The 27224-nt window shown below is 46.6% G+C and overlaps 1 protein-coding gene across 5 annotated transcripts in view; it reads right to left on the reverse strand.

Moving 5' to 3' along the window:
• Positions 1 to 27224, reverse strand: part of BRD8 (bromodomain containing 8) — a 1405947-nt gene that overhangs the window by 637550 nt on the left and 741173 nt on the right. For 3 of the 5 annotated variants that reach the window (XM_069651555.1, XM_069651554.1, XM_069651556.1), the window contains exons 10-12: positions 17542 to 17686; positions 16073 to 16294; positions 15639 to 15922 (exon numbers count right to left, since the gene is read on the reverse strand). In XM_069651555.1, the coding sequence (XP_069507656.1) occupies positions 15639 to 15922; positions 16073 to 16294; positions 17542 to 17686 (651 nt within the window). The remainder of the gene's footprint in view (positions 1 to 15638; positions 15923 to 16072; positions 16295 to 17541; positions 17687 to 27224) is intronic. The other 2 variants (XM_069651557.1, XM_069651558.1) reach the window with 1 other exon arrangement.

Below are 27224 nucleotides of genomic sequence, written 5' to 3' on the forward strand. Positions count from 1 at the left end.
AGTCGCCAACCGCGAAACTCAGGTACTTCCTGTGCTTGGGATGAATCGGCACATGAAAGTAAGCATCCTTGAGGTCGCGAGACATCAACCAATCCTGAAGATTGAAGAGCAAGGAGGATTTGTGAAAGAGTTACCATCTTGAACTTGTCCTTCCTGAGGAGCTTGTTCAGCCAACGCAAGTCCATGATGGGTCTCTTTTTTCGGGATCAAAAAATAAGGGGAATACCATCCCTTGTTCCTCAAAGACTTTGTTGCAGCTTTGGAGGTCTGCAACCTCTCGAGGTTCTCGTCAGCCTTGCTGCCAAACAGATGAACCCCATGTTGAGAAGCCAGGATTTCACATCAGGAGCAAACCCCGACTTCCGCAACCACGCAAATCTGCGCATCACGGTGCTCGCAGCCATGGAAAGGCTGACGTAGTCTGCCGTGTCCAAACCCGACTAAACGGATTCACACATAAGATCTTGCACGAGGGCTAGAAAACCATCCCGTCCTTCCCCTTCGGGAATATGCTCAGCCGCCAAAGATGCACAATTCCACAGAGTGTGAGTGAATCTCACCAAGGCACAAACAGAGTTTACTGCCTTCAAAGCCATACCCCCAGATGAAAATTCCTTCTTCGCCCAACCATCAAATCGCTTATTGTCCCCATCAGGAGGGATGGTACGGTACGCAGCCTGCTTTGTGGGGGCCGTAGCCACCTGCACCACCAAACTCTCCGGTGTAGGGTGCGTCGACAAGTAGCAGGGGTCACTACTGGCTGGGCGGTATTTATTCGGAAGCGACTTATTCACTGCAGGGAGACTCTCCGGAGCAGTCCAAGCCGCTGCCACCCTTCTTTGCAAAGCCATGTGAAATGGCAACACCGGGTCAGAGGGTGGACCTTGGTCCAGGATGTCCGTCAGATCAACCTGATCAAAATCAACAGGTGGAGCAGACTGCCCCAAGTATTCAGTCCCCCTTGATATGAGACGCCTATAGGAGAATTCGGAATGCGTCCCAGGCTCAGGCCTGCCAAACTCCACCTCCGGAGAGGTGTCAAGACCACTGGCGTCATGCAAGGACTGACGGAGTTCCTCCATCTGACTGTGCCCAGACAAAAGGTCATCAGGGACATCAGGAGGCACAACCATCTCCTCATCAGACCCTTCCTCCACCTCCGAAATATAATCCAAAGGTTGGAACAAATCCAATCTGGGAGGAGGAACAGAGTAGGGCTCAAAAAAAGGCCTCACAGACTTACTAAGAGCCTTCCTCAGAGTTTCCACAGCCCTCCGGGGCACCTCTGGCAAATCCTCCACAAATGGCGTCGAAGGCGCCGAGGGAATCGGCGTCAACGTCGTCCGAGGCGCCGACAACCTCTTTTAGGGGGCGAAGCCCCGAGAGTGTCCCTCGATGGACACGGCGCGATGGCGTCGACGACTTCTTCGAGGGCAGAGCCCCGAGAGCGTCCTTCGACAGACACGGCGCTGATGGTGTCAGCGCCTTCCTCGAAGGCTACACAGGTTCTGACGGTCTCGATGGCGTCGAGGACCGGGACCTGGATCTGGCACGGCTATGGTGATCTCCCTTGTACGAGCGGGACCTCGACCGCTCCCGATGATCGCGCCGACCGCCCGAGCCCAAAGGCGTGCGACTGGGGGACAGAGCCAGTTCCCTGTTGGCTTCTTTCGAAGGTGCGGCAGGAACTGTGCCTTGTGATTCGACAATCGCCATCATCTTCTGGCGGAATGCATCCCATTCGGCCCGCGACGAAGACTTGGTGGGACAAGTCAACCGTCTGGCGGAGTCCTCCGACGAGGACGGGGAAGGCGACCAGTGATGGCGCTTCCTAGAATGCCTTGAAGAGGCAGAGGAATGGCGGCAACCACTCCGAGACTGAGACCCCCTGGATTTTTGCCGACGCAGAGAGTCGTCCCTCGAGTCATCGGTCGAAAGCCCAGCGGACTTCAATTTATGGGGCTTAGACACCCTGCCTACCTTTAATTTATTCTTACGTTTCCCGCAAGGCCTTAGACGTCACGGACTGGCAATCATCGCAGTCATCGGTGGCGTGGCTTTCGCGAGGCACCAGAGGCAGATGCTGTGCGGGTCCGTGATGGACAATTTCGAACCGCAGTCCCGACATTTTTTAAAGCCCGACTTTCGGGGTAGTAGAAGAAGAAGACATCGCTATCAAAGAGAAGAATCGAGCGCGCCGAGATTCCGAAGCAAACACGTTTGCGGAAAAAAACAGAACTGAGAATACGGGTGCTGTGCATCCTATATATAACATCCGGTGACGTCGACCCTCGACAGAGGCCCTCGAGGAACAACGTATCGACGTCATCGACGCAGGCTGCCCTCTGCTGAAAATTTTCCGAAGCACCACAGCTGTGGTCATTACCTGTCATAGATGTGGAATACGTCGGAGGACACAATCCCCTCGAATTACAAATCTCTTCCACTTGTTAAAATAACAGTGTCGAGTGTTTGGTTTACATGCCTCTTTGAGGATTTCCATACACTTTCAGATGACCAAACTCTATGACTTCAGGAGCCAAGCTGCCAAGTTCATAGACTGATGTTGAGGGTGTAATGTTGTCTCCCTGTGTTGAGTGAGCATATTGAATGGGCACGGGAGTTTGATCGGGTCGCACATCGCCTGTATTCGCAGATGTGGATACCAAGGTTGAGTCGCCCACATAGCAACAACTAGGATTAACGTCATCTGTTCCTTGTGAATCTGGTTCACCACTTTGCTCATTAGTGGAGTTGGGGGAAAAGCGTAGGCACATTTCCCTGACCAGCTCATCCACAGGGTGTTCCCCTTGGAGTTGTGTTGGGGAAACTTGGACTCGAAGTCTAGGCATTGTTTGTTTTCTCTTGTTGCAAACAAGTCTAGCGGCGGATAGCCCCACTGTGTGAAAATGTTATCTACAATATTTTTGTTGAGCTGCCATTCGTGCTCTTCTGGTAGAGGATCTCTGATTAGTGAGTCCGACAGAGTACTGAGTTCCCCTGGAACATGTTGTCATGTTAGGAACATGCCCCGCTTGAGTGCCCATTTCCATACTTTCTGCGCGAGCCTGTACAGATTTGTAGAATGTGTGCCCCCCTGCTTGTTTTTATAAAACATTGCAGTGGTGCTGTCTGTGAGAATTTGTACTGATTGATTTTTCAGTAGTGCTTCGAAGGCTTGTAGCGCTTTGAGCACTGCTACAAGTTCCAGCAGGTTGATGTGGTTTTGTGCTTTGATATGAGTCCACAGACCATGCGCTGTGAGATGAAGGTAATGGGCCCCCACCCGGTGAGAGATGTGTCTGTTGTAACAACTGCTTGCACCGTCGGGTCGTGCAAGGGTTTTCCCTTCAATAGATTCTCCTTTGTCCACCAGCGTAGAGCTTGTACTAGTGTTGGTGAAACTACCACTAGATCGTCCCACTGACCGATTGCCTGAGATCACTGTTTCGCCAACACTCTTGCATTGGGCAAGCGCAATTGTGCGTGTGGGACCAGGTAAATGCATGATGCCATCATCCTGAGCAAGCGCACTGCTTTGCGTACGGTTATCTGGCGACCAGCTAGATACTGAGGTATTTGCAGCAGTATGTTTTGCGCTCTTTCCTTTGATGGAAAGACTAGACCTCTTCTGTTTTTATGATAGCTCCTAAGAACTCCTAAGAACGTTGATTGAGAAACCCAATTGGAAAATAAGATTGATCGTTCTTTGGTTATTTTACTTGCAACTTTGGGGATTCTCCCTGTGATCAGCCAGTCGTCCAGGTAAGGGTACACTGGAATTGACTCCCTGCGTAGGTGCGCCTCCACCACTGCCAGCACCTTGGTGAAAACTCTTGGAGCGGATGCTATTCCGAAGGGTAGCACCTTGAATTGGTAGTGCTGGTTTGCTAACTTGAAACGCAATAATCTTCTGTGTGCTGGGAACATTGAAATATGAAAGTATGCATCCTTCATATTCAAGGTTGCCATGTCATTCCTTGGCTTTAGCAGTGGGATTACTTCTCGTAGCGTTGTCATGCAGAATTTTTGTGGCTTGACGTAGGTGTTTGCAGGGCGCAGATCGAAGACAGGGCGCATTGTGAGATCTTTTTTGGGCACAAGGAAGTACAATGAATAGATAACCTTGTTTACCTGGTTCGCCAGGGTGAATTCTACAGCATCCTTTAGTAGCAGGGTTGCCGCAGGGTTGCCACATCTTCCAATAGGATGCGCTGTTCTTCTTTGGAGGTGGTCCTTTGTCGTGGGGGATGGTAGGCGGGTTGTTGTAGCAGTTATATACAATAACCACCCGCCACGGTTGAAAGTACCCACTTGTCTGAGGTGATTCCCTCCCATACTCGGGTGAAGTATAATATGTGTTCTCCTACTGGAGTCGCATGGGAGGGAACCTGTAGCAGGTGGTCATTGTTTGGGGGGTGGTGAGCCGCCTCTGGAAGAGGAGGATCTACCCCTGCCACGAGATCTTCTCTGGCCTCTTTGAAAACCTTGCAAGGACTGCCCCTGTGGAGAGTTCCAGGACGAGCTGACCCTGGTTGTACCCTGACCCCCGTTGTGAGTTCTGCCCCCTAAAGCGGCATAAATTATAATCCCCTCTTTGCCCAGAGGGTTTATTAGTAAGTTGGGCCAGTGATTTTAAGGTATCATACTCTTCTTTGGCGCTCTTGAGGGCGTCTTCCACTGCCTTGCCGAACAAGACATTTGGTACTATTGGCATATTAAGAAGAGTAGCCTGTGTCTCGAGTTTAAAACCAGACTGGCGTAGCCATGCATGGCGTTTGATAAGCCAGCTATTATCCTCCCCACATTATCTGCTGCATCTAAATTATTCTTGAGAATGCAGTTTGCAACAGCTTTTCCTTCTGCAATGGAGAGAGAGAGAGTTGTGATTGAATGGGTTCTGGGGCTGAAGTTATCTGTTCGGCCAATCCGTCCCACTCATGGCAGTTGTAGCTGGCCAGTAAGGTGGTGTTATTGGCAATCCTCGCCTGGTAGGCTGCCGAGGAGGCGACTTTCCTACCGAAAGTATTAATCTTTTTACTTTCTTTGTCCGGGGGTGCTTCTGAAGAGGGTGGAGGTCTTCCCGCTCTCTTTCCTGTGGTTGTAAACCACCAATGAATCTAGTTTTAATTGACCCCTGACGCAAAGGGGTCTGATGGAGCTGGTCAGAATACTTTTTCAATGCGCGGGTTCACAGCCCGTGTTAAGTTTGGAGTCAAGTGGGAGGGTTGAATTCTCCTCTCTACGGATTGGAATATATTGGATAGCGGATTTTTTATCTCCCAAAATGTCCTCAACAAAGTCCTTCTCTACCTGGGTCTCCTGAATATCTATCTTGAAATGTTCTGCTTCTTTAAGGAGCATATGATTGTATTGAATTTGATTGTCGACCAGTGAGTCTGCCACTGGTGGGTCTGCATGATCGGTTGACTGTATGACATCTTCGTCTTCGTCGTCATAAAACTGGTCTACATCTCCCATGCCCCCTTGGTCTTCAGTGTCAGAGTAGGCTCCAGAGTCCTGGAAGTCCTGAGTGGAGTCGTAGTAAGCGAGCTGCCCTAGGTCCTGCTGAGGGATGGGTGCTTGTAGAGTGTCTGTGCGGTCTCTCTTGGCTGGGGGCTGTGTAAGTGGGGCCCCACTAGCTGGATCGCTATGTGGCGTGCCCTGAAGGTTCTCTAAAACTTTGGGGTGGTTGTGAAAGAAATTGGCTAATGAAGACATGCGTCTCATGACCCTATCAATTTCCTCTGCTGGACCATTGGGAAGAACTTGGGATAGCAGACTGGGCAGGAGGGGTGGGTCCGGACTCAGGTGCAGAGTGTTTCTTGTGCTTCATAGCTCCCGACATGGTCCCCTTCCCTGGGTAACAGTCTCTAAACTAGAGCCCTCCTTGTGTGACTTTGAGGACTTTTTTTCGACGACCGCCCCTTTAGTAACATGTCCGGGATGTGTTTTTTGATGAGCTCACTCATTTCCGAGCTCCGAGAGGGCTTTGCAGGATCTTTGACACGTCTTTCGACTGTCGTTTTTCAGCATGCAAGGGGGCCGTCGACACGTCTTTCAACGATCGGTCGTCGGTGTGTGCAGACTTGGGGGTTTTGGACAGAGCGTCAGGACCGGACCTTTCTGTCCATTTCAGGGGCCTGTCATGAGACGAACGCGTGCACGTTGGCCCACAGGGCAGGGAACTGTCAGACCTCCCCCATGATACTGTGTGTGGCCTTCCGGTCAGCGTTGAAATCTGGCTGTGGCTTGTGTGCTTTGTGTGAGAATGTTTGTCCATGCCAGTGCCGCCGGGTGTCGTCCCTGTAGCAGAGCCGCTGGCCTGCCTGAAGGGGTTGGGGCTTGCACGCAGGCATCTGACGGATCCTGTTGGCTTTTGGCATCACTAAAGACGCTGATGCTGCGGTCACTGAAGGCACTCTCAAAGTCAATAGCGGCCTCAGCCTGCATTGCCTGGTGGGCCCAGCGCTTGGTTTTATGGTCCTTCAGAGTTTTGGCCTTGAAGAGCTTGCAAGATTTGCAGTGGCCTTCGTTATGGTCCGTTGGGAGACAAAGATTGCACACCCAGTACAAGTCTTTCCAGGGAAATTTTCAGTTGCAAGATGGGCAAAATTGAAATGGTGTATTCTCCATTGTGAATGGGGAAGGCAGCCAGGCGAATAAAGTGGGTAGAGGAGGAAATATGCATTCTCTTAGGGAATGTAAGAAATGAACCACCCCGTCTCCCTACTGTGAGGACCGAGGCCGTCTGAAAAGTTTGCTGAGCGAGTTGAAGCAGCTGTTGATGAAGGTAGTCCTAAAAGCCATCATCAAACGTCTTGTAGGGGAACAGCTAAATAATGACAGTAAGAGTAAACTAGATTTAATTATATTTTGTAAATAATGGCGATAGCCAGAAGTGACTCTGCTTTGAGTGACAGACAATGATGGCGGAAAAAAACAATCTGAGGGACCTTGATGCGTGAAGCACCATGGGTACAGTGGACGTCACACTAGGGATAGTATTAATGGCACGCCCTGTTGACGTCCCTTTTCGAGTTTCGAAAACAACAACTGTAATACTCCGCAGCTTCCACTAGATGTCGGCCTATGCATAGCATGTAATCTAAGCAGATTCCACAAGCCTCAGAAATATATTTACCCTTAGCAGAAGAAAGAAATTAAAGAATTCAATAAACCGGGAAGCACAGGTAAGTACGAAGATGCATGAAACTAAGTAAACAGTGCTTTAGAATAATCACAGGACAGTTTCTCTAACAAACAGTGAGGCCATCCCTAAGATGGTTTGGGGCCTTGTGCCCTAAAGCCATAAGTTCCAAAGATATACTTTTCAGGAAGGTTTACTATGTGATTGGACGATGCCAGTAGTTATGATCCAAAATTCAACAAGGTAAGTAAATCCACTCAATCCCAGACACTACGATATGCCTAGGAAGGGATCATTGACTAGTCCTCCACCGACTAAAGTCAGGAAAGAGTGATTTGGAGACAGAACCTTACCACCATGTAACCCTATGGGGAACAGGGGGAGGAAGGAACTGGTATGGTAAATTACCTCCACAATCTGAATTTTACAGAGACTTCTGCTGAGGTTCCAGAATTCATTAGGGGCAAGGTCTTCTGTGCTTGGTCTGGTCGAGGAACACCCAGGGGTCACAGGTGCAGAGGTCACTTTCGGATGTGGGATTTAGTTTTGGTAAGTCGCAGTGCTTGAATCCCAGTTCCAGGCATCTTAGAGCAGAACACCCTTTCTGAAAAGAAGATGAAGGTGTCTGAGGAGCAGGCAACCTCAGGACACCTCTAGGATGTGAAGAAGACAGGTTGCAATGGGGGTCACCAGAATTATGCAGTGTCAACAAAGGAGCAGATCCTGCATGGCTTCCTTTGTTGCAAAAAGACTGAAAATGCAGAGGCATGCATCTTGTACTACAAGCCGAAGATCCATAAAGTTCCAAGGATACACTCAAAACAGCGATGCCAGCAACAAAGTAGTCCAGGAGAGAGTTGGTCAGAGCACTGGATGATCAAGGGACACTTCTGAAGGCTCAGAAGGCAGGTAACCTCAAGCAGGGGTGGAAACTGGTTGTTACCACCATTCTATGGGTTGAATCACTGACAAGGGTCTTTTGGGGATTCATGCAGAGAAGCAGGGCTTCACAGGAGATTATTATTATTGATTTATTTATATGTTTATAATGCGCCGGCAGTCCACATGCATCGCGGCGAAACAAGAACACAGAACGACAACAGAAAGGACGGGACAGTGAGGAATGAGAGGCAGAGCAATCAGAGGTAGAGTGTCAGATATCAAAGAGATTACTTGAAAAGGTGAGTTTTCAAGGTTTTCTTGAAAGGCTTCAGGTTTGACATAAGTCTGATAGTGGGTGGCAAAGCATTCCAAAAGGTGGTCGCTACAACTGGGAAAGATTTACTGAGACCCCTGGACCATGTGAATTTAGGTCCCAGAATCTGGTCAACAGTATAGGATCGTAGGTTCCTTGTAGGTTGATACAAAGGTACCAGAGCTTTGATGTATTCTGGTGATTGGCCGTAAAGGCAATGGTGCACTAAGGTGCCCATTTTGAAAAGAATGCGTTCCTGGACGGGTAGCCAATGTAATTCTCTCCTGAATTTGGAGATACAAGATCTTCTGGGAACATTTATGACAATGCGGACTGCGTCAGTCTGGATGATTTGACAGGCCAGGATGTTGGTTTTTTAGGACCCACATAGCAGGGCATTACAGTAGTCCAGTCTGGTGAAAATGGTAGCCCAAGCTATTGTCACAGAATTATTTTCACTGAGGTATGGGTGTATGCACCAGAGGCGCCGTAGATATTAATTGCAATTCCGACAGAGGTAATTTACTTGCGCATATGAGTCAAGAGAGGCCTCCATTTGAACCCCTAAAAATTTTACTTTCTTGTGAGTCACAATTTTGTTATCTTGTAAGTAAAAGGAGTCATAGGAGGGGCTGAGTTTAGAACGAGCCTAGGGTGAGCCGAAAATAAGGAGCTCTGCCTTGCTGCCATTTAGACGCAGCCAGTTGTCGGACATCCAGCCCTCGATAATGCAGTAAATGTTGTTTGGATTGATGGAATCTTGGGTGTAATCCCCACTCATCCCGATGGCCAGCTGAGTGTCATCAGTATCATTTGTAAAAAATACTCCCAGCTCCTCCAAAAGCAAGCAGAAGGATCTTAAATAGAGATTGAATAGTAGGGGTGAGATGGAAGCGCCCTGTGGGACACCGCAATTGATTAGTGAGGCATGGGAGGAGGCTGAACCCCATTGAACTTTTGACTCGAAGTTGGGCCTTGATTCTTAAGACACAGTAAGAGATGCTTGTGGCCGACAAGGTTGGAAGCCGCGGACAGATCCAGTAGGATCAACATCCTGGCTTTCCCCTTTATCCATGATTTTTAGAAGGTGGGATTGGAGGTTCACAAGAGCAGTCTCTGTACTGAAAGAAGAGCGAAAGCCCGACTGTCACCTATGAAGGTAGTTATTCAATTTGATAAAGGCTTGCAGCTGTGAATTAACAAACGTATCCAGAATTTTGAAAGGGAATTGACAGTTGGTGATCGGTCTCAGGTTACTAGGGTCCGTAGGATCAAGGTTCGATTTTTTTTGGACTGGGGGTTTTAGTAACTTTCTTAATTTCAGTGGGAACCTGGCTGTCTCTAAACAAGGCGTTTACAAAATGTATAAGGAAAGGGGCAAATAGGTCCTTGTGCTCCAGTATATGTTTGGGGGGAAGTAAGTTATGGTGGCAGGATGTAGCGTGCATCGATGAAAGCATCGTTTTCATGTCCAGAAGGGAAATCTGTGAAAAGGAAAATCTAGGATGCACGGTGCCTTTATTTATCGTGTAATCCGAGTCTCCAGGTATAGAGGAGTGGCCCTGAGCTAACTTTATCCTGTTCCCTGCACATGTGATTTTCTCATTGAAGGCCGCTGACGTCCGTAAACAGTCTACATTGGTGGGTATAAAAAGCAACTCAGAGGCCTTGGGTTTTTCCAGAAGCCTGAGTATTTCGAAAAGCTTTGCAGTGCAATTGGATGACTGATGGATTTGGATATTGAAAAAAACATTTCTTTTTGACGAAGATTAGGGTTTTGTAGGATCTATCCAATTGCTTCCACTCTGACTTTATGGCCACTGAGGGATGTTTTATCCGTTGGAGTTCAAGAGCTTGTTTTTACCTTTTCATCTCCCCGAACTCGGAAGTAAACTAGTTTTGGTGCCTTGGGTTGTTTTGGACTAATTTAATTTTAATGGGTGCCTTTTGGTCTAGAATTTTAGTAAAAGAGTCAGTAAAGGAGGACAATAGATTATCCACTTGATCTAGGAAAGGTGAAGTGGACATAATAGACTCTAAGCAAAGCTGGAAGTCAACAGGGAGCACCTTTTTAAAATTCAGGCATGTAACCGATTTCGTGGTGTTTTTTTTTTTAGCTTGGGCAAGGGAACCAAAAGTTGAACAGTGAAATTAATAAAGTAGTGATCGGACCAGATGCATGGAGTGGTGAGGACATTGTTGGATCTAAGCTTCCTGGTCACTAGCCAATCAAGAATGTTTTGATTGGCCATAATAGGATCCGAATTGATGACGTTGTATTCGCTGGCTAAGCGGGCAGATTCTAAGTCTAACGCCTCCATATCGGTGTTATATCCTTTCTCCCGGTTCAAATCACCCAGAAAGAGTGTGGTGGAGTTTGGACTGATAAGGCTGTTCAGGAGCGTGAGATATTCTTCATTAAAGTCTGGAATTGGGATGGGGGGGGGGTTGATAGATTAGTATTATGTTAATACTATTGTGAGGTAAGGGAGTCATTTTAAGGTGTAAGATTTCACAGCCGGTTCAAGTAATTGCAGCTGGAAACAGCCCTAGTTCTGATTTAGCAATAAAAGCCCCCCTGCCCCCGCAGCCCTGAGTGTGATTAGCGTTAAAAAAGGAGCAGCCTGGGGGTAGGCCAGGGAAATAGATGGGCCACTTCTATCACGGATCCAGGTTTCCACGATACAAAGGATGTTCAGATTGTTGCTTAAGATTAGGTCATGCAGGTCCTGGGCATATTTGACCAACAATCGTGTATTGAGGAGAGCAATTTTTAGAGTGCTCTTAATTTCTTCAAGTCGAGTAGGTATTAAGACACCACCGAGATGAGGGGCGTTAGTGGTTCTAGAGGCGACGGGATTCTCAGAAGAAGTACATTCTAGAGGGGGGGGGAGAGTGCAATAGGGTGTGCGGCGGCAGAAGAGGCCAGTGCACTAGGCCTAGGGGAGAGACTGGTCTTGTCCGGGGTGCTATTTAAAGCTGGTGGTCTAAACAGTGCTTCTTCCCCAGCCAGAGACGATGGGAGGCTATCCAGTTTAGCTGTGGTGCTGGTCAACTGTAGGAGTTGTCCACTGGTCACCAGTGGCTTGAGCTTCTTTGTAGTGGTCTAATGATAATCAGGGTCAGACTGGGACATGAAATAGGCCTGGTGACCCAAAATAAAGCGGCCCACCCTTCGCCTCAAAAAAGTGGCACATCCCTCGCCTCACGTCCCCTGACCTCTGATGCCATCATCGGAAGTGATGTCATTTGACCCCACCCCAAAGTGACATCCCGGGAAGCGATGAAACATGACCTTTTACCACTTGACAAAACAGGAAGTGGCATCAAATAGCATTGTTCCTAAGTACACTACGAAAAATATGGTTATGATTTCACTAATGTGATATACATTACAAGAATGGCTCACCATATGTATCATTAATATCTGTGTCTATATATGCATATTGTCAACTGTGAATCCAAGCAGACGTCCAAGGCCAAATGATATGTTATTGTATAGCACTTATGCTTAAGCTCTTTTTTTATAGAACAAATATGCATACAATATCACCCAACCTGTGTTAGTACTTATTTATTGACCTAAGAAGGATGAAAGGCTTTTTGAAAAGAAAAAAAAAAGTGAAAAGAAATATATATATATATATATATATATATTTTTTTTTTTTTCCAAACTGGCCCAGGTGTGGCCAGAAACCGGCCCCCGCTCCTCAGGGACGTTTTCGTCCCGGCCACGAGCCAAAAGGCAGAGGGGCCAATCCGACTCTGATGATGATCTGTGGAATGGCTGCAGGAGTCCTCTTTTTATCCAAGGTCTGGACTACAAGCTCCCCCAGTTCAACCAATGGTGAGGATCTACACCATTCAAACTGGCAATAACTATCCAATCATGGAGGCCTACTTGTGGCTATCCAATCATGTCATCGTTAGGCTCTCAGAAATGCATTCAATAATTTAAGACAACCAAAAGAAGGTAAATAGTCATGCAGTAGAATGAAAATAGTTAACAAGAGTGATACCCTAACTTTATAAGTCCAATCCCTATGATGTGAGGGGCCTTGTGCCCAAAAGTCACAAATCTTCATTTTAGGAGAGGGGGAACTGATGTATGAAGAGTTTTTGTGGTGGTGAAATGTTTCAGAAGATATTCAACAACGTTACAAGTCAGTAAAGTTATATTCCTATCTATTAGATACAAGCATTTGGATCCAACAAACAAATAGCGATGGAATGGAATAACCAAAGTTTATTCAAAGGAGAACAGGGGGAGGTGAGTGCGTTGCAATCACTTAACCCCCAACTCAGATATTCCCAGATGACTAGGTGGGGCGAATAGAGGTCGCTGGAGGTAGATTTTCCCGCTGCTGGTTGCAGTGAGAGGTACCCAGGAGCTGCGGGTGCAAGGATTCTTCTGGTCGGTTCCAGGAGCAGAGTACAACCCTTCGCGAAGAGGAAATTCAGAAAGCACTAATGCAGACCTCTCCAGGATACTTCACCAGCCGAGAGAAGGCGAGTTCCAGCGTCAGCTACCGCACACAGGTGACAGCAGGTGTCTTTCCAGTCCCGGTTGAAGAAGTCTTCCACAGCAGGATCCCTTGAAGCTGGGATGCTGAAGTTCATCAGGAAGGCGACTTTTCCCACTAACTGGCGACCACCGAAGTTGCGTTGACGGTTCTAACGAGGTAGCCCACTGGAGAGCTGGTCAGTCCACTGCGTGGTCCAGGGACACTGCCAATGCCTCAGGATGGCTGGATCCTCAGGAATGCATCAAGACTGGTTGGTCCCACCATGCCAAGGGTTGAAGCACAGCATAGGACCCTCACAGATCAGGTAGTCCAGAAGGGCTCACTGGGACAATCACAAAAAAGGATGCTGTGCCTTTTCAGGAGTTGTCCATGGATCTTCAGTATTCTGCACGTCTACACAGGGTACTTGGCTCCAATGCTGATTTGAAGAAATGGCTGCAGGATTCCTCTTCTTATACTAAATCCTAGCTGGAAGCAAGTCCAAGCCCACCAATGGTAAGGCTCTGCACCATTCTAACAGCCAGCAGAGGTCCAATTAGGGACCACTATGGGTTTCACTCATGTCTCACCCTCAGACACTCTGGCAGCACGGATGTGGAGTGGGACCAGACAGTCCCACTCTTTCCTAGGCCACTCTCACACACAGGCATCACTAGCCTGTGAATGCGGCAGCTTTCCCAGGCAGGTGCATTACCTATATGGGATCTCCTGACATGAAAAAGCAGGAAAAAGGCTGAACAACAACATGGCCAACGAACAAGCGAAAATCTTGTGGCATGGCCATTTTAGGGCACAAGCCACGTTTAGTAAACACGAATGTGCACACTAAAAATAATGCAAAAATTGTAAAAATGTAATTGCTGCCACCAGCTTGTCTTTAGGCACATATAGAATTAACTAAAAATCCCAAGTGTAAAAGACTAGGGTGTTATAACAGTATCCACACTAGTATCCACGCATTGTTAAAAGTTACCAAAAAGGTAAAAAAGACAAAAGGGAAACAGTTTCCTAGTACTGACAGACTGAAGGACTGATCACTTTCCTCATAGCAAAATTAGCAAAAATGTGAAGGTGAAGGCTTCACTTCCTAAAAAGTCAAGACAGGTTAAAAAACAAAAGCAAAATGTTTGAAGGTCCATAGAATATGCTAAAAGAGAAATATTTCATAACAATCAGCGAAAAGAAAATCTTTCCGAACCCTTTCCCTAATGTTTGGTGACCTACTGGAGGGGTAGCATTTTACTGGCCACCAAGAAGTAGGCTAGCAATGAACAAAGTGTGGCATAACAGATTTTCATGCCCAAAGCATGCCCACTTATCCGTTTAAATGCACCATTCGGTGCTGATGCTCTGTCCTTTCTCGGAAAGGAACACCAGGGGCTAGAGCTGAGCTTAAGGGAATGACCGCCTGAAAATGCACCAAGAGGAGGGTCTGCAGGGTCATGGCAGACGATATCTTGCCTTAAGGCAAAGATTTACGATCTGTGCCCATCCCTTTCTCTAGTTAAAGTCTACTTCTATAGGAAGCAGAGCACTGAAAACTCAGAACTCTGCCAGTAGCTGTCAGTGTAAAGATGTTGTCCTGCAGTACGATCCCACAAGATGACCTTCAACAGAATGTTACACTGGTGTCACATTAGGATAATCTAACAAAGTCTCCAGAACATGTCCTAAAACAGGCTTTCACTTAAGGGAATTTTATGGTGATGTGGATTGGCTCTCCTCCTTCAAAAAACATCTCCAACATGAGAAATTTACTGTGAGGTTTTCCTGCTTCTGCAAAATCTAGGGGTTGGGGGGGTGGGGGGGTTTGGCTACCCCAAAGCAGGCTAAGTCAGAGAAGGTTTCAATGTCTCCAGTGCCGTATCAGGACAGGGTCAGCCATAGTATGATCCTTACTTTTACAGAGGAGGACAAGCCAAAGGAACAAGATAATCCTTGATTACTGGCAACACTACGAAACGTTATGGGAACAAAGGACTATTTGTCAGGGCTTCGGTGTTACTGACCAGGGGGCAGTCATAGGTGTGTCATTCACCTTAGGAAATCAATCAACACTGCAGCTATATGGAAGTCCCAGAGGAAGACCTTTCAGCAAGCTTTCGGGCCATGCCGGAATGTCTCCTGCTGAACTAGATACACAATCACAGCAGAGAATGGCTTTCCACATAAGTATGGTTTGTGGAAGTACACTGGGCTCAAAAGGGAAAATACATGAACAAAAATGTATGCACTAAACACGCACTACACTTATAAACAGAAGTGGAATAGTCAAATGGAGGGTGCAACCACCTTCGCTAGGGCACACTATCCAGGCCTCAAGACCACCTCAAGCTTGTCAGAACCCCACTGTAATGCACACTCAAACACACCATGTTCCTGACACGTTCCTACCTTAAACATTAGTACAGTGAACACATTGTATAAGAATGTAATGGCCTGAACAGAATCACAGCATATAACACAACTCCAGTTTGCAATGGTCAAACCTAGAGACAGCTCACTGTACAGCCTACAATGGAAAACTAAAATGTAAAGCAGATGGCAAATATGAGCTAACTTGTCATACCTTCAGGGTTTTCGGCCTTCAGGACAGCACTAACAGCCAAACCACACTCCAAGGCATTTTCCCTGATTGCCAGGGCAAATTGCACAAAACAAACAAGGCGTAGCTTTTCGGAACCTTGTCCTCAGAGTATGGCCACAACTTTCCAATCAATCATTGCTTGCCTACTCATCCCTCAAGACCCACAATTTCCATCCATACCTTTTCCTCTATGATGGCGATGATGTCACCCACAGTCTCAAAGTCTAGCTCCTCGCAGGTGTAAGAGTCAGCCATGTCCATCCGGTCGGATAAGTCCAGGTCATCCTTAGAGTCAGCCAGGCTGTCACTGCGGTCCTTTTGATCCTCGGGATCAGAGCTCGGGCGTAGGCAATCATTCTCAATTGAGTCCATGATAACAGAGATGTCACTGCTGTCCACGGAAACGCCCAACGTGTCAGAGTCAACCATGGAGTCCAGGGGAAGACAGGCATCCTGCAGGCCCACTGCATGGAAAGAGAGAGAGAACTCAGAGAACTGGACATAACATGCACACTTGCCACCTCCCAGCTCACACACCAATGCTCAGCGTTAGCCAGGAAAGCAAGGATGGCCCAGGAAAGGCTCAGCTAAGAGGGACTGGGATAAAGACGCACCTGTCACAGCTGCCGTTGCTGCACTTCCTGGAGCAGTCATTGCTGGAACCAAGCCAGGCGTTGGCAGTCGGGACATCATGACCATGGGGCCTGAGGACACAGAATCTACGAGGGGGAGCGAAGCTTTGCCTGGAGACTCACTGCTGACAACAGAGAAGGAGGCTAGAGGCAAGGAGAACTGTGCTGGGGCAGCTTCTAACAGTCGGGAGAGGGTGGGAGCACCTGACAGACAGAGGACAAGAGAGGAGGAAGAAAGCTCAGAAGAAGCAGAAGCAGCCATTCCATCTCTCATCCCGTAAGGCTATATGCACATGTCAGCACTGCCATCTGCACAAGAGATCACTGTAGTACCAAAAGAACAATTCTCAGATTACCCTGTTTGATGTATATTTCCCATAGCGCTGATCTATACACAACCCCTCAAGTTCTGCTTTATGCACACAATTCAGTGTATGTTACTCTCTGCACTATTCTAGGTAAACTCCTCCTTCTGTACTCTTAACCATCTGGACAACCCCTCACTACACCTTGCCTGATAAACGAACACTGTAACACTGCCATTTGCATAAACCTTGTTGCAACCTCCTATTTGCACACAACTCTGTGCACCCCATCAGAGAATTTGACCGAATTCCTGGTGGACTGCATGGTCCTCTGTAGATTGTATACAATGCATATCCCTCAAAGCATGCCGCCGCCTTGACCATAAGCCCCAGAGCACTAACCTCTCCAGAAACCCCCAGGCTCTAGCCTCTGTATAACCCACACTGTGCCTAGTCCTCAGCACAACCTTTGGAACAACTCTCCCTCTGCACATCCCTCACAGACACTATCACTAATCTTGGTGCAGCCCAGCTGATGCATAATCTACGGCATACTTCCCATAGACGCCCCTCAGTGCATCTTACCCTCTGCATTGCCTTCAACAGTCCCTAGACCTCTTGTTTCTGCACAGCCCTCAGTACACTTTGCCTTCTGCACAGCCCTCAGTGTGCCTCACTATCTGCACTATACTTGCCTCATGGAGAAATCCCCAAAGTACTTCCCCACCCTCCCATCAGTCCATGGAGTTACACAGTGCAACCTACCTGATGCACAATTGCTTGAGCACTGGCCTCTGTAAGACACTATTTTCTGAGCATCCCTATTGCACATGGCCCTCTACACAACCACTCTCTTTGTACAATAAATGCTCATCTGCACACCCCTCAGAATACTCAACGCTACACACATTTCAGTGAATTTCACCTCTGCACAAACTACAGTGTGCTATGCCCACTACACTACAATAAAATCCCTTTCCGACAAAACCCTGGACCTCATCACAATACGTTCAACACACTCTATGGCCTTAAACACAGGCAACCTTACCTGTTTTGTCTTTTGTACTACCCTCAATATATTGGCTACAAAATCTCCTTCTCTAGACATTCCAACTCCCTTCTCTGCTAAGACTGTGTAAGCATTACCTGAAGCAGCAGGTGACGCTGGGATAGAGCTTTGTACCAACTGCAGATCTGCGCCGTGTCTTAATGGGAGAGGTCCACCAACCTCCATCAGTGCTCCTGAACCACTCATGTGGCTGCCTCCCATTGTCGTCTCGCTATCACCAACCTGCAAAAAAGAAATCAGTGAGCCTCAAGGACACATTTTGAGTAGAGAGAAATCCCTCAAATGAGTGGCAAGAATAATTGATAGAGAGGATGCACTACCAGGGAAAAGGAGAATCAAGAGACAATGGGATGCTCGACAGAGAGAAATTTAACGAGCATGAGGCAGAGGCAAAGGTGATAAAACACTGGGACAAGAGAGGAATCCAGAGTCAGGTGGGATTGAAGATGAGAAACGATGCAACAACACCAGAATAATAGAGGAAGTCAGAAAGAGAGGACATGATATCAAGACACCAATTACATTCAGAGATAAATTACAGGTACTGAGGTAAGAGAGAAATTCAGAGAGGGGAAAGGAGATTCTGGGAAAACAGAAGAATCCAGACAGGAAGGGAAAGGTCCAGAGAAAGATGTGCATACATGAAGAGACAGGACATCTTCGAACATTAAGTGAGCCTAGAAGGACTAGCATCGATGGAAGTTCTTTTATTAAATGGAATACTTGTGAACAGAAAAAGCCATAAAAGAGAAAATGTGCAGTAGAAGCAGCATCCAGGACAAACAACAAAGTTTGGGAATCTGGTGGGAAGAGTTCCGGGGAAATAGAGTGGAAGTCCAATGTAGGGAAGTTAGAACGTTAAAGAAACCTTGAGTTTGGAGTGGATTTTTCAGGTGAAGTCACTGTGCCAAACAAGGTGTCAAATTGGTCAAAGGCCTCTTGAATTGGACTGCATTTAACTAAGAGAACACTCAAAGAGCTTGTGGGGCATTCTGCAAGAACTTGCACGTCAATCAAATCTTAAAGGCTGAAATCACGAACATGTTCAACAATACAAAAAGCTGTGCCACACATTTACTCCGGTTACAGCAAATAAAAGCTGGCTCTAGTAATCAATAGCACTTTTACAACACACTAAGAAAAAAAGATTAGTTGGGAGGTAAAAGGTTAAACACTATTTCCCAGAAGAGACATTGAGGGTGTCTTTTGACATGGTTAGACAGGGAATTTAAAAAGATTACAAACATACTGGTCAATACATGCAATCAACTGAAACCTTCTGGAAATTAAGGTAGCTGGAGAAGATTTAAATAACGCTGCCGATTTCAGTTCTACTCCATGGGGCCTAACTTAGTGTAAAAACAAGAGTGAATAAACTGCAAACAGGGTGATGTTGCAGGTGTGCTCTCTTCCACACCCGTCAACTGTGGATGGCAGTAGTTGACTGACCATATTTGTCATGCGCCCGTTATTCCAACGGGTTTGGGACTGGTGGCGACGGGTCCGCCATTAGTTCCCCACCACGTTGTTTGACTTTCCCAGGTTGCAGTCTAGTCTTTTTCATCATGGCCGCCGCCAGGTGATTTAGTTCCCATTCACCCGACGGCCGCTGCTTTGCAACCGCGCTTAGGAGTTTCTCCCTCTTTGCTGCCATGCTGCGTTCCTATCTTGGCTTTGGTCAACCCTCCTCGCCTTGTCCTCTCCGGACCTCAGTCTCTCTCCCTATTTCTTTTGTTTCCTTTTCCTGCACCAGGGTGTCGCCCCGGCTTACTAGCTTCTCTGGCGGTTATCTTTCTCTCTTACTCTCCCCACGGGTCGCTCCCCGCGTGCCTCGCTTCCTTTCTCTCTTACCTGTTCCTTCACTGTTGGATCCGGTTGCTTGGCCCTACCTTCCACGGAGTATCCACACGGCGGAGTTTGAGCTGTGATTCTTCCCCGTCTTTACATGGACTTTCCGAACTTCCTGGATCTAAGGACAAAACTTGCCTCATCTGGGAGATCCATCAGCCTCACCCAGGGTTTTTTTTACCTGTCATAGGCTTTTTCCACTCTCGGCTACTGCGGGACAGGGGCCACTGGTCTGCTGGTTTTCCAACGACAAGAGTGGCGTCGTCTTGCGGTAGACCTTATCTCCATAAAAAGAAACCAGTCTTCAAACGCCAATAAAGAAAGAAACATCTGGCAGAGGAGACCAGTACTTCACGTGAGAAGTCGGAAGTAAGCTCAGTTCACAGTAGTGATTCTGACAATATTATATACTACAAAGTCTGCATATTTCTCAAATTAACTGTGAGAGCTAAGCGGTCATATTCTGGTTTCTGGTCACTCCGGTCTCATTTCTGCTACATTTTTTAAATTGTGAAAGAGCACAATGCTTCAAATAGAAGCACTGTAAATACAGTGGGTGAACAAATAACACTGCTCGGTGCTTTACAAAAGAGAAGGCTAACAAGTGAAAATTACATTTGAAAAACGCATTTTAAAAAACAATGCCCAACTTTGGCAGCGTTTAGAAAATATAATGGCAAGCAGGGAAAGGGTTAACATTAAAATAAGTTAAAAGGCAGTAAGGGGAGAGCGAGTGATTAAAAGAGGGAAGGCTGAAGGGTAGGGACGGTTAGAGATATTTTTCTTATGCACTATATTTTTAGGGCACAGATTTATAATGAGACTGCTTAGTTTACAGGGTGTTTCCTCTGAGTTATCTTAACCCTCCAAGTGATAGAATAGCTGAGCAGTCAAAGCAATTCTTCAAAAGATAACAGATGACTTTAAAGGTACAGTTAACATTTTTGATTAGTACACAGTAAGGTAATGTCAAAAACAACACATCTGTACATCTACATTCTTTTTTTAATATAGTTGTGCAGATGTGGTTTGACAGCACAGTATGTCGCTGTGCTTTCCTCCTGGCTCTGCAGAACCGGAGTCCTCCAGATAAAATAATGTTTTCATCCTTGATTGAAGTGCTTCTGACCGAATTGGCAGGGGCAAGTGATGCTGCCTTATCTGTGATGGATCCTGGTCGCTGTGGTGGCCAATGACCCTCAGATTTACCCGGGCATCAGGAGATCCTGCTAAAATGGTGCCTATGTGTGGACTTTGAGCAGGCCTGCATCTCAGTGAGTGGCTGCGGCAATGGAGAAATCAACTATGCAGAACAGCTCCCACTAGAGCTACAGTGAGTTGGAGTTAGCAGGGGCTCTGCCTGCCACTCTGGTGTCTCACCAGCTTCACCGGCTGCCATTGCTGCTTCCACCGGTGCGTTTGAACCCTTGTTGTACCCAAGATGCAGGGGTGAGTGGAGCCACCATTCAGGAGGACTATGCTACTGAGAAGATCACCTTTGACAGCCGGATACCACCTGGAGTGCTGTCAGATGTGGAATGCAGGTGGGCTGAGATGGGGGTGTCAATGTTGCCACAGAGCCCCCTTTGTGCTGGTTTGTTCCTCTTCCCCTGGTGTGGAGCAGACAAGGAGTTGTAGGGTTATGGGCCCCTGGAGGGTTCCGCTACCGGCAACTGCCCCTGTAGGGAGTGAGGAAGCCGGGCTCGAGTGTAGCCCTATGAGAGGAGTATTTGGCACAACCCTCTGTTGAGGGCTGTGTAACCTTATGGTAGAAAAGTGTGTCACTCCAAACAAAAGGAAAGACCAGACTCTTCAAAGGCTGTAGCAGAGCAGTCAGGCTTAACTTCAGGAGGGAAGAAAGCTAGCAGGGATATACAATCATTCCCAATATTCACCATAGAAAAACACACCACATTGTTATATGAACAGAATACACTTTATTTACAAGGTCACACACAAAATATCTTTTGACAAGAAAATAAGTATTCTGGTGAATAACACACAACAGAGCATACTTTGGTTACAAAAAACAGTAAATGACCAGTCAAGGCCTAACCCACTTTTTACCTTAAAACGGAAGTCCCATACCCTGCGACAGACACAATATAGACTACCAGAGGAAGGTAGACCACTAGACAATATTACACAGAATAATTACCATCATGTTCGGAATACAAGGGTACTACAGAGAACGTAAGTACACGATTTTTACTATACTCTAAATGCAAGTAACTATACATAATACATAAGCACACCATACAATTATAACATTTCGATGTAGCAGAAAGGGGAAGACAATGTTCAACACAGCCGGGAGGGCTGAATACATTTGACCATGACAGTCTACAGGGCAAGAAGGGCATATTACACCTTAAGTAGGGAAACAGTAGCAGCACTCAATGATACAATATATATCCTAGGCATGAGTGCAATACAAAGATTTAAAAATACATAAAAAAACAAGGAGAGCCACTAGAAATGCAGGGCTTGGTGGAGAACTTCAGGGACCATAGGACGATCCTAGAAAAATGCACCAGTCCAGGTAAGTACCTTCCAGTGTCATTTGTAAAAGCTCCAAAGTTGAAGAAAGTATCCCACAGGAAACAGAACAAAGTCTGTAGGCACCCTGTTGTTATATTAAAAGGCCGGGTAAGTCCTTATCACATGTACCGAGAAAAAAGTAGGCCAGGCCAGAAATCCATCTTAACACTGGGCAGGTATAGAGCCCAGTGGTTCTCTATGATTGGACAACCTCTGGCTGTGTGTATGTTGCAGATCCTTACCATTGGTGCGCTTGAAACTGCTTCCAGCTCCAAATATGGATAATAGGAGGACTCCTGTACTACACTGGTGCCAAGATTACCACGAAGAGGAGCAGCCTGCTGACGACTGGAGGGCAACTCATGCAACTGACCAGCATCAAATCCATTGATTGGCCCAGTGACACCCAGCTCCTCTGCCTGATCTCAGAAGACCTTTGCCAGTGCTTCGACCCCTGGACTAGTAGTACCAACTATTCTAGACCCATGCTGTAGGATCCATGTCGACAAAGCTTTTGCAATTGTCCCTGGACTGCTTGGTGGATTGACCAGCTCCCTCTGAGCAACCTCACAGCAGCTGTTATCAATCCCGAGTTGAGCCCTGGAACGTGGCGGGTCTTCAGCTTCTACCATAGGTCACCTGCTCTTGAATGTTCAGCTTCCTATCTTCAAGGGAGGCCGTGCTGGATCTGCTTTTGTGTTTGTCACTGAGGTTTCGTCTGTCACCGTCTGATCATGGTGACTGCCACTTGAACACGTCATCATCAGTCCTATGAAGTGTCCTAAGGAGATCTTTGCTGCAGTGGTCTTAATTTTTCTTCATTTTGGATCTCCACTGGGAAACTGTCCTGACAGTGGAAGTAACCCTTGCACCCGTTCCCCCTGGGCCTCTCTCACCCGAACAAAGGACAGTTAATCGTGTCCCCAACGAACCCTAGACAACCCACAATGTCACCTGGAAGATTCAGAGTCAAGGTGGGTAAGTAAACATTTCTGTTCCTGTCCTCACCTGTAGAGTACCTTTGGGTGCAAAGCCCCTTGTCCCCTAACTCTCTCTGGCCTGACCTTTGGTCACCAAACCTGGGTCCTATATCCTACCCTTGGGCTAACCTTGGGGCTAGGATAGAGAACAGTGCTTACCTTATTTTGGGAAAATATTTATTTCACTTACAAATACTTGGAAATGTTTTTTTGAATCACCACCACAGCCCACTGCATCTTTTCTGAAATCCCTTCCGTGAAGGAACTGGAACTGGTACCTGTGACTTTTGGGCACTAGCCCCCATACACCTTACGGCTGGACTTGTTAAGATTAAGGGAACTGGGGTAGGACTGATTCCACCTATTTTTCGTGCATTTAACTGCTCACCTGTTCCTAACTGGTACATTCATGTTGGTGCATTTACATTGAACCTACTGGTGAATGTATATATTTTGTGATATATGGTTTGAAGTAACACTACTTGCTTGTGATTTTCATCCTCTAGTGTTTTTAAAGACCTAATAAATCACTACATTTGTATACACTGACTGTCTAACTTGAATTATTGGTGGATTTCTGAGTGAACTCATTGTAGTCCTAGACCACTGTCACACATTTCCTGAGATAAGCCATGACTGCTCTTCCACTCTATCTTGATTGGATTTTGGCTAACCTCTCTGTGTCTTCCCTGTTTACCATAAATAAGGTAGCCTCCTAAAATCCCTCTTAACAATATTATCTTAACCCTATTTCTCCCAAGGTTCGATACATGGGATATATTATTCACTGTAATCCTATTTCTGATGCTTGTATCTGCTTAGATTCACATCCTTTGCACAGGCCGACATCTAGTGGAACTTGCAGAGTATTGCACATGAAGTTTTCGAAGTTCGAAAAGGGAAGTCAACAGGGCATGACTGTAATACTATCCCTAGTGTGAAGTACTCTGTACCCATCATCCCTCACACGTCACGGTCCCTCATATTATTTGTTTCTGACAAGATGGAGTTTAAGTTGTAAGTGTGAAGTATAGGTATAGACCATGAGGTGTGAAAGATCTATGCTTTTTCCCCAGGCACCTTCTACTCCAAGAGGGGAGGAAGGGTGGGTGCATGTGAATCTAAGGACATACAAGTGTCAGAAACACAATTACAGTGAGTAATGTATCCCTTCTGAGGCGTGTGGATCTGCTTAGAATCACATGCTTTGCATAGATTGGCGAGCAGAACTTGTAGAAGGAGGTTGGTTGTTAAAAGGTAGCGCTGAAAAGAGATGTTTCAGCACCGCTTGTCCCACCTGTGTATCACCCCTAGAATGTGTGTCCAGACAGTAATGTTGGGTGAAGATGTGTACTGAACTCCAAGTGGCAGCCTTGCAAATGGCATCTAGAGACACATTTGCTATGAAGGCTAGGGTTGTCCCAGTGCCTCGAGGTGAGTGTGCTCTAGGCTTAAAAGGCTGTGTTCTCTTGGCAAGTGATTAAGAGAGTTGGATCCATCTAGCAATAGCTGCTTTAGAGATAGGGTCCTGTTCCCGTCCAGCACCTACAGATGCAAATAAACTGTTTTTCTAATCGACTTTGTCTTTTGAAGGTAGAGCTTGACAGCTCTGCGCACATCTATTGTATGTAGGCTCCTTCCTGCTGTGTTTGTCACATGGAATTTTGATATGAATTCTGTGTGAGAAGTGAGGATGTGTGCTTAGCACTTCCATGTCCTTGTGTATGACTACGAAGGGGTCTTGTACTGACAGAGCCTGTAGTTCACTAATCCTTCTGATTGATGTAATGGCTATTAGGAAGGCCGTTTTGTATGTAAGATGTTTAAGACTGGCTTTGTGCATAGGATCGAAGGGGACCCCCATGAGCCTTGTGAGTACGATGTTGAAGTCCCAGCCGGGTGTTGGATTGGACATCTGAGGGTGCATTTTCTTGACGCGCTCCATGAAAGCCTTAACTACTGGCACCTTCCACCACAAAACCTTAATCTGGGACGTGGTGTAAGCAGGGAGAGCCGCTAGGTGTACCTTGAGTGAGTTAAAAACCAATCCTGAGTCAAGTAAATAGAGTAGGTAGTTGACTATATTGGATGGCGAACAGTCGGTAGGATTAAGAGACCGTGGCCCTCATTAGGACCCTGGCGGAGTGGGTTTACGCCAGCGGTATTCGCGGCGGACCCGTCCGCCCTACTACGAGTTCCCGTAGCGCCATGGAGCCGTTTTCCGCCTGGTTTTTCCAGGCGGAGAAATCCATGGCGCTACGGGACCTTGTTGTTAATTACGCCACCGTATTTTACGGTGGCGTAATTAACGCCTTCCCCACTCCCATTATACCCTATGGGGCAAAAATGGGAATGGGGAAGGGTAAAATGGGGAATGGGGATTTACCGCCCCGCCAGGGTCGGCATGGGGCGGTAAATCCGCCAACCCCCATGGCGGTATCGGCAGCTTTCCGCCGTGCTCCATGGTGCATTTTGCACCACGATCTCCGCCAGGGTCCTAATGAGGGCCCGTGTTCTGCACCATAACACAAAGCGTTTCCATTTGTTAAAATAGCAGTACCTTGTGTTAGGTTTGCGTGCCTCCTTGAATATTTCCATGCACCTTTGGTCTCGGTTAAGGTGACCAAATTCTACGAGGGCATGGGTGCAGCGTTGTTCCCTGATCCTGGGTTAACAGGTTGTCCATTCAGGGTAGTTTCATGGAAGGTCACATGGACATCATTTGCAGGTGTGAGAAAGTGGTCTGTCGTGCCCACATCGGAGATATCTGTATTAGTGTTACTTGTTTCAGGTGTAGCTTATGGATTTTTTGTTGTTGCGAAGATGTGTCGGGGGAAATGCATATGCAAATTTCCCTAACCAATTCATCAGGAGTGCATTCACCTTGGATTCTTTCTGGGGAAACCAGGACGCGTAATCTTGGCATTGCACATTTTCCATGGTTGCAAAAAGGTCTATTTATGGGAACCCCCAGTGAAGTGAGAGAAAACAGTGGAACTGAAGTTCCTTCGTTTGAGCCATTAACTAATATTGCAGAAAATAAGTCGTCTGGTCCTGTTGCAAAGCTAAATAAATTTAACTTAACAGAAATCCAAATCCATGAACCTCTAGCTGCTACAATTAGCCCTTATATAAACAGAAATAGGCTGGCTGAGTTTATGAGTAATATACCACAGCTAGCAGTGATTGCGTCTAAAGATATTTCCTTGATAGAACTTCCCGATTCAGACAGTCAACCAAATTGGGCCATACTACAATTTATTTCACCTTTATTCGGGGACTATGTTCGACTTCAATGCAAAAAGCTTAGTGGAATGGGTTTTGAAGTGTCTCCTCTTCAGACTATTGAGGCCGACTCTTCTTGGAACTTAAAAATACTTGAATAATATGAAAATAGTTACGTCATATCCTGGTTATGAGTTTAGACAACTAGAATCCAAATTGGAAGCTTTGAACGCAGCTTTAAATCAAAGAAATAGGAGTGCATCACTGAAAGGGCTGCAGAGAAATAAGTGAAATGTTGGCTGTTACAGAAGTCTTATTCATCAAAATAAGTTAGCCTAGTCTCCTGGAACTCTTGTGGTTTTCGATTGTTTTTGTACACTCAGGAAGGTCGTGATTTGATTACCGGGTTTGATATATTTTGTCTTCAAGAGACTTGGCTGTCTAGTCCTTGTTATATAGGTGGGTTTACATTATTAGAGTATGGCTACTAAAGGGCATATTGGAAGACCCTCTGGCGGTTTAAGAATATGGATTAGTACCGAAATCTTTGCTTTGTGATTTTTGATTTGTGTTTGATATTAGTTCTATTAGAAATGCCAGTGTGCACTCAAAAGAATCAGATTAGGAGTACAAACCGCAAAGAAGCAGCAAAACCTTATACAACGGCCAACAAGACTCATGCATTGCGTCGGAAATGTCCCGTATAGTATTCCACAGCAATTCTACCAAGACTTAGACAAGCTATGCAGAGGCTTCCCCTGGCACGGGGGGGAGACACAGAGTTGCGTTGAGTGTGTTACAAAGGCCATATGGACACGGGGGGCTAAAGATACCAGACTGAGTTGTACTTTCTGGCATGCCAATTACAATATGTGGTAAAATGGATGGCAGATGATCCCATGGTAGAAACTGCACTTTTGCAACCAGCCATTAAGGGAAAATACCTTAGAGATCTAATTTGGATCTGCACCAATGTGCAAAATAGTTATCCTCACCTGGTGGCACTGGGTATTCCGATTCGGAATAGGACTTACAAAGTTTTGGGAGTAGAAGATCCACTCTGTCCAGTGACCCCTGTAAAGGCAATAACTGAAGGTATGTAAGGCAGTAGGGGAGATATTAGATCATAATGGGAATTGTGTGGCATAGCAACGGTTGGAGACCTG

Source organism: Ambystoma mexicanum, chromosome 3p (assembly GCF_040938575.1).
Source record: "Ambystoma mexicanum isolate Mex_15411 chromosome 3p, UKY_AmexF1_1, whole genome shotgun sequence".
NCBI lineage: Eukaryota > Metazoa > Chordata > Amphibia > Caudata > Ambystomatidae > Ambystoma > Ambystoma mexicanum.